The sequence below is a fragment of the Capricornis sumatraensis genome, chromosome 4 (assembly GCF_032405125.1).
Source record: "Capricornis sumatraensis isolate serow.1 chromosome 4, serow.2, whole genome shotgun sequence".
NCBI classification, from domain to species: Eukaryota; Metazoa; Chordata; class Mammalia; order Artiodactyla; family Bovidae; genus Capricornis; species Capricornis sumatraensis.
Genome location: NC_091072.1, coordinates 94,007,280 through 94,022,672, shown reverse-complemented (window position 1 = coordinate 94,022,672; position 15,393 = coordinate 94,007,280). Strand labels below are relative to the sequence as shown.

General features: G+C 38.0%; 1 protein-coding gene across 2 annotated transcripts in view; it reads left to right on the top strand.

The window, feature by feature from the left end:
• SRGAP1 (SLIT-ROBO Rho GTPase activating protein 1) overlaps positions 1 to 15,393 on the top strand; it is a 293,215-nt gene that overhangs the window by 261,365 nt on the left and 16,457 nt on the right. For both annotated transcript variants that reach the window (XM_068972150.1, XM_068972149.1), the window contains exons 16-18: positions 9,671 to 9,776; positions 12,476 to 12,700; positions 14,886 to 14,965. In XM_068972150.1, coding sequence (XP_068828251.1) covers positions 9,671 to 9,776; positions 12,476 to 12,700; positions 14,886 to 14,965 — 411 coding nt within the window. The remainder of the gene's footprint in view (positions 1 to 9,670; positions 9,777 to 12,475; positions 12,701 to 14,885; positions 14,966 to 15,393) is intronic.

Genomic DNA, 15,393 nt, shown 5'->3' with positions numbered 1-15,393 from the left:
CGTAGCTTGAGTCATCACAGCAGCTTCTGACCCAGCTGGAAAGAACTGAGAAGACGCTGTCACACTTCTGGAATTCCCCTTTGGCCATGTGCAAAGATTTTCCTCACCAGCCTAGCCAGAAAGTTTATATCTGCAAAAAATTATAAGCACTCTCTAATGTTCAGTGGTTTTCTAGATACATAGATCATCCACATTTATGTTTACACATACCAGCTGGGTAAAGACTGCTGGGCTCCATTGTCAGTTACTATTGCAGATTCACATCACACTTTCATTGAATGAGAAATACTATTTCATTATGATTATGAAAAGCTGAAGCCTTGGAGGCAGAAAGATCTAGATTCAAATCCTAGCTTCACCGCTTAGCAGCTTTGTAACCTTGGCAGAGATCAATATTTAATCTCTGAAAATATATATTTCTTCATCTACTTCATAGAGTCTGTATGAAGCAAAAGGAGACAATCCGTACGAAGTGTTTCTAGCATCATGCCTGGCACACAGTGAGCCTCAGTATATGTTGCTCACAACACATAGTGCAGTATATGTTGTCGCATTTACAAATGTCACAGCTACTCCTACTGCAAACTCAGGTCACATAGGCCAATACCTGGGTTAGCCGTTTACCAGTCTTACCTGTTCAAAACATGTGTTTCTTTGCTATAATTATTTCACAAGCATTTAGAAATGATGTTAGTTTAACCCAGACATTGTGTTGGTTCCGGCATGATTTTTCCCAAGACAGTAAATGTGTTACAATCAAAGACAAGCTTTCTTACAAGTAGATGCGAAGCAAAATAAGAGGATCATAAAGGAAAAAAATGGAAAGTCTACAGAAATATCTTTTATTGCAAAAATGCCTTACATAAAATGCTACAGGGACGCATAAAGAAGCTGCAAAGACATTTCCCCCTGTATTTAAACAATGGATTAATGAAAAATGGATTAATAATCCTTGGGCTAATTTGTATGAAAATAGTCTCTATGGGCAATGAATACCCACAGGACCAACATCTCCAAGAAGCGGGAGCCCCTGGCGACTAAGGCTGCTACGGTTGCTAGGTGCACACACCAGTAAATTTAACTATGCCAGTAATTTAAGTAGTGTTGTTAATGTTTTTGTTAGTTCTCTAGTTACAGATTCTTAGATGTTGTGCAGTGGTTTCCCCATAAGTCCTGTTATTTTTAGTGCATAATTTTGCAGAATGGAATGTTTTTCAAAAACACTTAATGGCACCATGTGTAGCAACCCCATTTCTTCCATTTCTTCTAATCTATTTAAAAGGGGATTCCTGGTTATTATTGATTTATCTTTAGGCAAGCATTTTCTCTTACCAATGTGACCATGATATACCTGTATTTTTCCTGGATTTTCAATAAATTATTTGAACATGGTATATCATTCATTATTATATCCTTCCATTAATATTACAGACTTTTGATGATTATTGCCTACAGTGTTGCAAAACTTTCTCAGGATTCAAAGACTTGACTTTTGCATTCAGGAGGTTTAAAATATACAAGTAGAGATAAGATATTTATTCACAAATAAATTCAGTCTAAGTTTGCGATAGAAGCAAAAGACAGGAATTTTAGTGGAGAGAGGTCTCATGGAGATTGATTACTGTTGTCCGTGTCATCTTCTAGGATCGCCTTAATTGGATTTTATTTTCTCTATTAAGCTAATTTCATGTGATATTTGTATAGAAAAACTTCCCTTTTCCTCTTTTATTCTAAGAGTTTTTCCCTTTTCATCTTTTCTAAGAGTTTAGATAAGTCTCTGGAACACCTGCTACCTTTTGCCTACCTATTTTTGAATTGTTTCTGGAAAGATTGTGTGTGGGGGGTGAGTTATTGTGCTATTCATATGCCTCTAAATACCATATTCTCTGGAAGCTTGCAAATGTAGTGAAAGAAAATTTGTCTTCGCATTCTCTTTTTTTTTCCCCAATGTGCACTGTTCATTCCCAAAATTACTTATCTGGATAAAGACATCACAGGCAAACTAAACTTGAAATAAACTTGCTAGCATCTCCATTTCTCACCCAAGGGTTTTTTTTGTTTGTTTGTTTTAAAACCGCTTTGTGAATGGTTTTGTGACTGCTCCAGATCATACCCACACAGTCTGGGCAGCTTCTGGAATGTCCGTGTACTGTGGCTCTGAGGTTCCCTAGGGCAAAGATCCAAGTGACTTGTGCTAGCAGAGCTGCTCAAGCAATTCATGGTCTTCCCTGGCTGCTTCGGGGCTGTGAGCCCAGAAGAAGCATTTGTACTTTGTTCTGTGCTGTTATTTAGGGGACTGGTTTTACAAAAGGAAACAGCATTTTTTAGGAGGGTGTTTTTTTTTTTTTTTTTTTTAACCTATGAGGCAACAGAGGATAAGACAATTAGATGGCATCATTGCCTCAATGGACATGAGTTTGAGCACACTCCAGAAGGTAGTGAAGGACAGGGAAGCCTGGTGTGCTGCAGTCCATGGGGTCACAAAGAGTCAGACACAACTTAGCAACTGAACAACAACAAAACCAACATTTAGTCATTATAGAAAACATAATATTTAAAAAGCACGTAGAGTACTCTCCCATAATGCCACTACCCAAAGAGAATCAGTGGTGTGTGTGTACACATTCTGATCCTTATGTATAGTCATGTGCACACGCACTGTTTGTAAAAAGCTGAAGTGGAACTAGACTGTCCCATTTGTAACCTGCCTTCTTTTTGACTTATTTATTGTAGAAAATTCCAGATGTCTACAAGAGGATACATAAAGATATATTTACATATAAATAATATAATTGCCTTGCTTTAACAGTTTCCATGTGTTAGCCAGATTTGTCCCACATACATTGCTTTTGTATCATCGCTCTGACATCAGATCGTTTCATCCAGGTGTGTGTATCTCTGGGAGATGGTGCTTCTTTTTTTATGCAACATAGCCACAAAATGATTTTCTTTTCTTTTTTTTTTAAGATCAAATTCTTTATATATATATTTATTTATTTATTTATTTATTTTAGTTGGAGATTAATTATTTTACAATATTGTATTGGTTTTGCCATACATCAACATGAATCCGCCACAGATATACACGTGTTCCCCATCCTGAACCCCCCTCCCTCCTCCCTCCCTGTACCATCCCTCTGGGTCATCCCAGTGCACCAGCCCCAAGCATCCAGTGTCATGCATCGAACCTGGACTGGCGATTTGTTTCATATATGATATTATACATGTTTCAATGCCGTTCTCACAAATCATCCCACCCTCTCCCTCTCCCAGAGAGTCCAAAAGCCTGTTCCATACTTCTGTGTCTCTTTTGCTGTCTCGCATACAAGGTTATTGTTACCATCTTTCTAAATTCCATATATATGCATTAGTATACTGTATTGGTGTTTTTCTTTCTGGCTAACTTCACTCTGTATAGTAGGCTCCAGTTTCATCCACCTCATTAGAACTGATTCAAATCTATTCTTTTTAATGGCGGAGTAATACTCCATTGTGTATATGTACCACAGCTTTCTTATCCATTCCTCTGCTGATGGACATCTAGGTTGTTTCCATGTCCTGGCTATTATAAACAGTGCTGCGATGAACACTGGGGTACACGTGTCTCTTTCAATTCTGGTTTCCTCGGTGTGTATGCCCAACAGTGGGATTGCTGGGTCATAAGGCAGTTCTATTTCCAGTTTTTTAAGGAATCTCCACACTGTTCTCCATAGTGGCTGTACTAGTTTGCATTCCCACCAACAGTATGAGGGTTCCCTTTTCTCCACACCCTCTCCAGCATTTATTGCTTGTAGACTTTTGGATCACAGCCGTTCTGACTGGTGTGAAATGGTATCTCATTGTGGTTTTGATTTGCATTTCTCTGATAATGATGTTGAGCATCTTTTCATTGTTTGTTAGCCATCTGTATGTCTTCTTTGGAGAAATGTCTATTTAGTTCTTTGGCCCATTTTTTGATTGGGTCATTTATTTTTCTGGAATTGAGCTACAGGAGTTGCTTATATATTTTTGAGATTGTTGTTTGTCAGTTGCTTCATTTGCTATTATTTTCTCCCATTCTGAAGGCTGTCTTTTCACCTTGCTTATAGTTTCCTTTGTTGTGCAGACGCTTTTGAGTTTAATTAGGTCTCATTTGTTTACTTTTGCTTTTATTTCCAATATTCTGGGAGGTGGGTCATAGAGGATCCTGCTGTGATGTATGTCAGAGAGTGTTTTGCCTATGTTCTCCTCTAGGAGTTTTATAGTTTCTGGTCTTATGTTTAGATCTTTAATGCGTTTTGAGTTTATTTTTGTATATGGTATTAGAAAGTGTTCTAGTTTCATTCTTTTACAAGTGGCTGACCAGTTTTCCCAGCACTGCTTGTTAAAGAGATTGTCACAAAACCATTTTCGTACCTTAAAAAAAAATAATTCCTTAAAATCATCAAATAGCCAATCACTGCTTTTTAAAAATAATTGTTTAATATGCAACTAATGTGTGATTACTATAGAAAAATTAGAAAATGAGTAAAACAAATCTAGAATTCTTATGCACACAGATAATATTAACCTTTTTAATATTTTCCCAGATACATCAATATATATACACCTATGTATTTCTTAAAAATTTTTTTATTGGAATATAGTTGCTTTGAGGCTTTCCCAAAGAAGCTCAGTGGTAAAGAATCTGCCTGCAGTTCAGGAGAAGCAGGCCACATGAGTTCGATCCCTGGGTCGGGAAGATCCCCTGGAGGAAGAAATGGCAACCCACTCCAGTAATCTTGCCTGGAGAGTCCCATGGACAGAGAAGCCTGGCAGGCTGCAATCCAGAAGAGTTGCAGAGTCAGAGACGACCAAGCGCACATGCACGCATAGTTGCTTTACAGCCTGGGGGTGTTTTCTGCTGTACAACAAAGCACATCAGCCATACATATACATGCATCCCCTCTTTTTTTGGACTCTCTTCCCATTTAGGCCACCAAAGGGTACTGGGTAGAGTTCCCTGTGCTATACAGTGGTTCTCATTAGTTATCTCTTTTATACCTAGCAGTGTATGTATGTCAATCCTAACCTCCCAATCCGTTTCATCCCCTCTTCCCCCCTTGGCGTCCATACTTTTGTTCTCTACATCTGTGTCTCTATTTCTGCTTTGCATATAGGTTCACCTGAACCATTTTTATAGATTCTGCACATATGTATTAATATACAATATTTGTTTTTCTCTTTCTTCATTTTGTATGACAGTCCTTAGGTCCATTCATGTCTCTGCAAATAGCACATTTTCCTATGTATTTTTAAAGCAGCTTATTGAGAGACAATTCTCATACCATCAATTTATCCATTAACATGTACAAATCAGTGGTTTTTAGTATATTCACAGGATTAGGAAAATCACCAAAATCAATTTTAGAACATTTTCATGACTCCAAAAAGAAATCCCAGGTAGCAAACACTCATAACCACCATCACCCGCAGCCCTAGACAACCACTAATCTACTTTGTATCTCTTTGTATTTACCTATTCTGCCTATTTCATATAAATGAAATTATACAATATATGATCTTTTTTGATGGGCTCAATTCATTTAGCACGTTTTGAAGGTTCACCCATGTTGTAGCGTATGTCAGTACTTGTTTTAAATTTCCAAATAATATTCCATTATGTAGATATACCATAACTACATACTTTTGATTTTTTTTAAAAAAAAGCTGCATCATGCCAAATGACTGCTAGTGGATATAAGATTTCTTTTAGATGTGATGAAAATGTTCTATAATGGACTGAAGTCATGGTTGCTCAATTCCAAATTGCTGCGATTCATGGGGTCGCAAAGAGTCAGACACGACTGAGCAACTGAACTGAACTGAAATGTACTAAAAACCATCAAATTGTATACTTAAAATACGTGAATTATATCTCAATAAATCTGTTATTAAAAATTATCATACCATATTTTCTCTTTATAAACTATTTTTTAATTTAATGTTATTTACACTTTCTCACATCACTAAGTTATTTTTCAAAATATAGTTTTTAGTGTCCATATAATGGTTTTTATTCTATTTAACAAATTCCCTAGTTTTAGAAATTTAGATTGTTTCCAAAAGTGATTTTGCAGTTACACAAAAATACCATGATGAGCTTCTTGGTACATAAATCTGTTTCCTGTATCTGATGGTTTTATGGCAAAAGCTTTTGAACTCTTTTCCTGGTGTTCCAATGTATGTTTTTGTTGCTAAAAATTCTTCCAGCTTTATTTCCATACACAGTAGTTTTCTCTCTGAGCTCAAAATTTCTGTTTGCTGCCTTACAATGATTTTCTCAAAGATTCCTTTTCTCTGCAAAAATGATAGTAGCCTTATTATTGAAGCAGTCAAGGCTCCTTAAGCTAAGATTTAGTTTCTTTACTAATTTCTATTTGATAATTCAGCAGAAGGAGAGACATTATTTATATATTTATATCTATAATGTTTCTTGTTAACTAGGAAAGAACTCAATGGCTTAATTCATAGATCTCCAGAAAGAAACCCCAGTTAGCAAACACTCAAACCACTGTCACCCTCAGCCCTAGACAACCACTAATCTACTTCATATCTCTGTGTATTTACCTAAATATATTGTAGATCTATTAATGGTTAATAAAGATTTATAAGCAGTTCATTTCTTACCTAGAAGAACAGCTGGTAAATCATCTCAGGGCTAAGATTTATGCAATATATTAAAAGGTCTCTTTTTCTCTTTCCTTTTCATTCACACACATATACTATTACACACACAACTGATTGATACTTTGACATTATTAAAACCTAACACTGAACCTAAAAATATCCTGCATGCTATAAGTTGCTTCAGTCGTGTCCAACTCTTTGTGACCCCATGGACTGTAGCCCATCAGGCTCCTCTGTACATGGGATTCTCTAGGCAAGAATACTGGAGTGGGTTGCCATTTCCTCCTCTAGGGGATCTTCCCAACCCTCAGATGAGGGATCGAACCCTCGTCTCTTAAGTCTCCTGCATTGGCAGGCAGGTTCTTTACCACCAGCGCCTTTAAATTCCCCTTGATTATTGGATATTGGGCTATGGAGTTCAGAAATATTTGCCTGCTCTTACATAAGCCATTTCTACATGTGACCACCAAGGAATTTCCTTCCCTTTCTTCCTCCTTAAGGATAAATCTGCATCTTATGTTTTCTTATTTGTTTTCTGAAAAACACCTTTACAAACAGTGCCACAGAAGAGCTGATATTTTCAGAGGAATGGCCATTTGAACTTTTGGCCATTTTCTGAATTCACTTCTGTTTGGTGGTGAATTTTTCACACATGTTTACATGGAGCTGTCAAACCTCCATGCTGTGAAGTTGGTATGCTGACATGGGAACCTTGCAGTGCTAGGGAAGGAACATAAATTAGCCAAGGGAGCTCTGAGCATGTGACTGAGATTGGGCAAATCCCACTTTTACCTAATTACATGAGATGCTGAATTGTGAAAAAGAATCCCAGCATAGAAGAAATCCAGGTGAAATATGACCTTCCTCACTGACAACTTGTCTGAGGAAAAGATCTATCTTTTCATGTTGTGGTTGTTCACTTGCTCAGTCATGTCCGATTCTTTGTGACCCCATGGACTGCAGCACGCCGGGCTCCTCTGGCCCTCACTATCTTGGAGTTAGCTCAAATTCATGTCCATTGAGTCAGCGATGCTATCTAACAATCTCCTCCTGGCTTCCAGGCAGTATACTGATAAAGAAACCGCCTGCCAGTGCAGGAAATGAGAGACCCAGGTTTGTTCCCTAGGTCGGGAAGATCTCCTGACGTAGGAAATGGCAACTCGCTCCAATATTCTTGCCTGGGAAATTCCAGGGACGGAGGAGCCTGGCAGACTACAGTCCATAGGGTTCACGAAGAGTTGGACATGACGGAGCACACACACATGCTCATCTTTTCACGCATATAAAATTCTGAAAGATTATGAATTGCCACACTCAGAGCCAGCTAGAAATGCACAGTAATTAGAGTGTCCATAGCAAACATACATTTTGATGCGCTAACTGGGCTCTGGAGAGTAAATGAGTCATTTGTACCAGAGCAAGACTCCTGTAGGATGCATGCTGCCAACCAGGTAATATCTGAGTCCTGCTCACAGTCGTGGTGGTCTGGCCTTTGGGACACATCCATTTGCTCTATTCCAGGAGTGCCAGCCTTTCTGTTTTGCTTTGGTGTATGTTCACTGTAGCTGCAGGGAGTGCCAACCTCACATAATTTTATCCAGTCTTGGTGTCACTTTTTTACATTCCTGTTGCTTTTCTCCCCTAAAATCTTTATTTGGCATCTCATGGGGCACCCCCTCCCCCGTTATTTTTTTTATTGCAGTAAAATAGACATAGAATTGACGATTTTCATCTTTTTTAAATGTACAATTCAATGGCGTTAAGTACACTCACATTGTTTTGCGGCTATTACCGCTGTTTGCCTCCAGAACTTTTTTTTTTCATGCTGTATTGAAACTCTCCCCATTAAACAGTAACTACTCATTCCTCCCTCCACCTCTGACAGTCACCACTCTACTTCCTTCTTGTCTCTGAAATGGACTACTCTAGATACCTCATATAAGTGGAATTATACAATATTTGTGTATGGCTTTTTGTGTCTGACTTATTTGACTTAGCATAGGGTCTTCAAGGTTCATCCTTGTTGTAGCATGTATTCGAATTCCCTTCCTTTATAAGGCTGAATAATATTTCATTGTGAATATATACCACATTTTGTTTATCTACCCATCTATCAATGGACGTTTCTACCTATTGGCTGTTACGCATAATGCTGCTGTGAAATTAATATGTAAATTCCTGTTCCAAGTCTTTTTAAATAAAAATTTGAAACTGCCCTTAAAGAGTAGGGAATTGAATTTAGAACTCAGAAATTAGAAGCAAGAGGATCTTGAATTAAGATGAAGCCTCTTCGAAGTAATACCTGTATATTCTTCTAGCCTAAAGATGACAGGCCCCCTGTGGAATTCGACAAACATTAAAGATCAATACTATATTAAACGTGGTTCCTTTTGCATGTATAGATGCAAAATTCACCACACCAAACTCTCAGTGCCTTGCAAATCATCTCTAGGCATCCCATCTTCCCTCTCTGTATAATGTGGGTTTTCCAAGTGTCCCGTGAAGTTGTCATGAAAGACAAACCAATTGCCCTGGGACTCTTGAGACTGAGTTAGGTAGAAATGTTGATGACTTCATTATTGAGTCCTTTGATCCTGCTGAGACTCTTGAGTCACAGTAATTAACAAATACATACCTGAAGAATTAATGAGTCATGAAAAGGGAGAGGTGTCCTATCCCAAAAAGTTACCTTAGTTAATGTGCAGCGAAAAGGAGTTTCAACCATATCAGATGCAAAATGTGGAAATAGCAGCAACTGAAAAACAGTTTTTAAATTTAGAAGACTCTAAGCTGCTCAAAGCCAAGCCCATGGAAGTCAGAGAAACAGTGATGAGTCACAAGAGAGGTCCTCACGTACACCCAAGCAGATCACTCACTGATTTGCTTTATTGATTATGACTACATCTCACCTAAGGGCAAAGTGTTGCTTGTGTTCAGATACGTACTGAATTTGGGTGCTACAATGTTCTGCTTTAAATGTGGCCGGTAAAAGGATCCTAACCATGTCCTCTTCTGTCTGTAGGAATAGATAATCTCTATGAGAGGGCACTTCACATCCGCAAACTGCTCCTGACCTTGCCCAGGTCGGTCCTTATAGTGATGAGGTACCTCTTTGCCTTCCTCAATCAGTAAGTACCACAATTTTTTGCCAAAATGCTCATTTCAGTTCCCTGTGTACCGCTCTGAATTCTTTGTTCTTGGATTCTGTAAAATGTACATTGGGTTCCTTTTATTAGTGGAGCCAAAGAGAAGATGATTGAATAGAGACTGAAGGTGCATTTTTCCTCAGCAGATCAAAGTCATCATGTGTGACCTACCTTATAAGGTCACACAATGACCTAAATAAACCTCATCACCAGATGTGGAAACTGTGGCCATAAATGCAAAAATGCACAAGTATTACTAAAAAGAACACTTTTCAGTGAAATATGTGCTTTTTCCCAACTTCCATCCAAAGCCAGTGTCATAAATGTTTTTGTCAAAATGATGTAAACCGCCTGCTCACTGCAGAAAATTTCTGTGATTTTTAATGTTATAGTCAGGGAAGGAAGGGAATTGTAGTGAGACTTGTACACAGATCCCAAAAAGAATTGCCTGCAAATTGAGTATAATGAGACCTTGTCAAAAAGATGATATTTCTAAAGCAATCTTTAAAACAATGTCACAGAAATCTTAAAAATCACTACATTATTTTCGAGGAAACTTGACTCTTAATTTAGGGAACTTGATTTCAGTTGTGTCACTTGCAGGTACATGGGCTCCATGATAGGAACATCTTCCGCTGTTCTATCTGAGTCCCCTTGCTCTTTAACATTTCAATTAAGCAGTTTTTTTAATTAAAAAAATTCAGGTGGAGTGAACTTCAGGAAATGCTTTCTCACTCAACCATGAGCTCTCCCTTCTTAAAATTAGAACATTTTTTTCTTCTGTTTCACCAAAAGTGTTAAGTTCTTAAAAGCTATGGGGATTTATTACCACCCTGCTGACTCTTCCTGAAATCATACCATTCAGACTGACCACACACCCCCAGCCCCCAAACCAAGTATCCTACAATAGGGAAATGCCAGCAGGGAACCCATAGAGAATGAAGCTAAAGCATCTACAGATGACATAAGTATAGAAGTCACCCCTGGAAATAAGCAGTACCAAGAGAGATGGGTGTAAACTATTTTAGGTTAAATGATACCGTAAACTTCTATCTTTAAATAAGTCTAGTCACCCAAGTAGTTGTAAAAATCTGAAGGTTTTCCATCTTCACCTTTAATTGCACATGCCTCTCCTTCCCCAACATGGACCACCTCGCATTCCTGCTGGCCTCTACATGTTGTCCATACCAAATATTCTTGACACGCCTAAGTGAAACCCACAGTGAACCAATCAACCACAATGGACTAGGGAAGCAAACTGACCATGAGTCGAGAAAGCTCTCAAAGTGTGAATCTAACTGACGGTGGATCTCAATAGACTAGCAACTGTGCCATGAGCCAGCCAGACCTCGGCATTGCTTCCAGCATTTCTGCCCAGAGATGTCCCCTGGTTCCTGCTCCTGCCTTCATGTGGAGGCCAGGCCCAGTCTCTGGAGCTGGATATGTGGGACAGGCATTTTGGAAAGAGAAAGAAGCTATTCTCTTTTCATTGTAAAACCAAAAATTCTGTATCAGCTGTTTGCTCTTCAAGCCAGCACTAACTAAAGACCCAGAAAGACTGACTCTCCCCATTGAGCTTAAGTGTGTCTTTTGAACATGAGATCATTCTTATTCGGAATCTCACTTTTCCTTCCTGCATTCGTGTTGAAGGGGATCTGTAACATGACCATTGGTGGTTATTTGTGAACTGTTTTAAGATTTTATGTTTGAGAAATGGCAGAAAGGAAAGACATATGTTGCCTGTGAGAATTATACTTTTGTATTTTCTACTTTCTCAGCTATCTTATTTCCCAAACAGGGTAAAGTATCTTGTCACACGGTATCTCAGTTTCTTTGTGTCTGTCAACATCGCACAAATGTAGCTGAGTCTCCTGCCATTTGTCATCTGTTCACCTGGATTTTACATTTCCTTTCAAGGTTGACATTCTATACGCTGAAAGATAGATTCTCTAGATTCTCCCTGGAACAGCACCTTGCCCATGTGTTCGAGGCATAGCATAAAGAACTTCTTATTTTCAGTCCCCTGTGGAAAATATCTCACCAACAGCCATTGAATTGAATTTTAAAATTAGTACTAGACAACTGGAAGTCTCCCCCAAAGTTTGTAGTTTGCAGCTTTAAACGGAATGTGAGAATTAAGGATTCGTTTTCCCCTTCGCTTGCACTTGTAATTGTCTTTGGTGTCACCTTGTATTGATCATCTTGCCCCAAAGCAAATTACAAAGCCTGGAGTTGCTTTCTTTCTTTCAGTGGGTACAAAGAAAAGGTGCTTTTGTTTTTCTCGGGACTCCCCTCAAGATTTATGGGAAAAACTGAAATCGGAAATGTATTTGGTTAGTTGGAGGACAGTTTTAAAGATGATCATATTGTTTGCAAGTGAAACTCTTTTACTTGATCTTGGTCTGAATTGTGTTAGAGATTATCTTAAACTCCCTTGTGACTTTCAAAAAAAAAATGCCACTTAATTAAGCAAACAGGATTTATATTCCCTTTTCCATGTCTACCTGGTGGAAAGGTTATAAGTTGTTTTACTTTCTTTGGAATTTGCTGAGCCACCTTAAAGCAGGATGAAATATTTTATTCTAATAAGAAAATTCATTTTCAGAATAGGAAGTGTCCTATTAAGCGTTTGCTTTTTTCCCCTTGTTCTTTTATAACTCCTGCCTTGCTTGCTTTTGTAGTCTTTCACAGTACAGTGATGAAAACATGATGGACCCTTATAACCTGGCCATCTGTTTTGGCCCTACATTGATGCCTGTCCCAGAGATACAGGATCAAGTGTCCTGCCAGGCTCATGTGAATGAGATTGTCAAAACCATCATCATCCACCATGAGACTATTTTCCCAGATGCTAAAGAGCTGGATGGCCCTGTTTATGAGAAATGTATGGCTGGAGACGAGTATTGGTAAGTCCAAGAATTTTAGTCCTTCCTTCTCCTCCTGGAAAAAATTATAGAAGTACAGATATCAACTTAATTTAAAAAAAAAAAAAAGAATTGACTGTAAGATGCCAGTGCTTCCAATTAAAATAAAAGAAGAAGCAGGAACACTTGAGATCAATTAGAATATTAAGTCCCATGACAGCACTGGCTTCTTCTTATGGAAATTCATATTCATTTCTCTTTTCCCTAAGCACGGCATCTTTTTAGATACACCTACCCCATCATGACTTCTGTAGAGAATGGTTTTTAAATAGAGAGCCGTATACATTTTTACTGTTAAGAAAAGATAACTGAATTAACAGACTTCATTTTCATTCCTAAACAGTTTTAATTCTATGGAAAGTATTTCAAAAGTTTCATTTTAAAGGAGCAGCTGTCAACTAAATGTGTTTTCATTCTTACTTTCATTTCCATTCTTACTAATATTGTGCTGATCCATTACACAAGTCATGGTCACTTTGAACAGAGTTATTACATTATTATATTGTTGGGATGAAAAATGTTTAATAAGACAATATAGTCACCTCCCAATGAAGGGTAAAAATGTATAATCCAAAGATAAGGAAACCCCAAAATGTTTATGTTCACTATTTGATATATGAGTTCCAGCTTCTAAAAAATCATATACAGTAAAACTGGTTTTAATTCGTTGAGGCCCTCCTGTGTGCCAGCTTATATTCCCACTCGACCGAGTAAGTTAAGAGAGGCCAAGGAGCCAGGCCAATGACTAGTGGTTTCTGGAGGCAGCCCAAGCCTGTCTGATTCCTAAGTCCACACAAGTCTTCCCACTCAGCAGTTGCCTCCCAGCCTCCCTCTAAAACTGCCCTGTGCAGCTCAGATTCGGGAGCAGCTGGAAATACATTTGCCTAAGCCCTTCGTTCTGGACTCTGCAGGATACTTTGTTTCCCACTGCCTTGCTCGGGATTAAGCAGAAGTAGAACTAGTAGCTGAAAAATCTAAGTAACTGAAAGTACACTTTTTTAAAACTGAAACCACAGTATAATTTAAACTACAAATGATCTTACGCTGTTAAGAAAATTCAGAGTTGACCATTTCCAGAAGTACTGCTTTCTAAATTAACAACAAAGCTTGATAGATTCTATGTGTGTGTTAGTTGCCCAGTTGCGTCTGACTCTCTGCAACCCCATGGACTGTAGCCCACCAGGGCTACATATTTTTAAAATACTTACTACATGCATGTACTGACACAAGCTCTCAGTCCTGGTGAGTTTTTCAGAATTTTATTTTCAGAGTTCAGAATTTTATTTTCCTAGTTGTATTTGTCTCAGGGCCAGTGTCAGTCATGTTTAGTATTTACAGATATTCAGGGCTCTGTCAGTAAGTTGTGCTGTCTTATTCACTTTATCAGAGAGCAAATATATGGATGTCTGGTCGATATTATTTAATGTGTTGTATTCCAGGACTTTTTGTGGTTGCTCCTTTTTTACAAACAGGGTAAAATCCCCATAATAAAGAGTCTTGAAGTCAGGAACATGTGCTTGATATGTCTTCTCCCACACATGATATTCTCTATAGATACCGCTTGTTTTAAACAGAAAGTCAGTATTATAGCAATCATCCTCATCCCCCAATGCCAGCAATATAAATGGGCTTTTACAACAATGTCAGGATTTGTATTTGTAACCAGTGCATTCCATTTATCAGCATACATTTGAGAAGTAACAGTGGTAATGTTAAAGGATAAAATCTAACTCTCAGATATAAAAATGAACATGTGTCAAGAAAAGTTGAAAAAGATACTACAGCCAATTCAAAGCGGAAACCAAAGAGCCATCCATTTTTATGTAGTAGGGGATATTGAAATGAATTTGCAAAAATTGGTGTATCCAGAGGGTGATAATCATATTCTGCTAGAATTCAACAAATTTTCATTTTTATACATAAGAATCATTTGAATACTGTCAGTTTCCTACACGTCAGTTTTGTCCTTACAGAGTTGTAACATGTCAAAGATGAAGGGACATAGCGTCCTAAAGGATTACACAATCCTGGAGGCTCCAGCATTCTACTGAAAGGCTATCCAGGAACTCCTTTGCCATTCCGAAGTCTTCTGTTTTTCCTTATAGTAGCAGTTGTTCAGTTTTGAAATTCACTTTGGCTTCATATGATTTCTACTTCTGCTCCTCAGCGACAGCCCATACAGTGAGCACGGTACGCTGGAGGAAGTGGATCAGGACGCTGGTACAGAGCCGCACACCAGTGAAGACGGTATGCACTTGTGCTCATGCTATTATAAAACTAGTCTTTATAGCCATTTTTATAACCATTTTTAAAGAATTACTTATATTGTACTCACTTTGGCACCACATATACCAAGAATTGCTTGTATTAAGAATTCAGTAGATACAAAATAATATTTACTAAATATGTGTAAACTACAAAGAATACTACTACAGGGAACACCTGTAAAACCACCACCAAATTTAAGAAAAAGGTATCATTACCGTTTTACTTTCCTGAACCCATTGTCTTCCATACCCCTCAAGGTAAGCTCTGTGTTTGTGCTTTTAAAAGGATTGTTGTTTCATTTTCTGTTTTCTTGAACTTTTTATAAATGGGACCATACTATATATACTTTCACTGTTTTCTATTCAGTATTATATTCCTGAAATTCATCCCCATCATTGCATGCGATT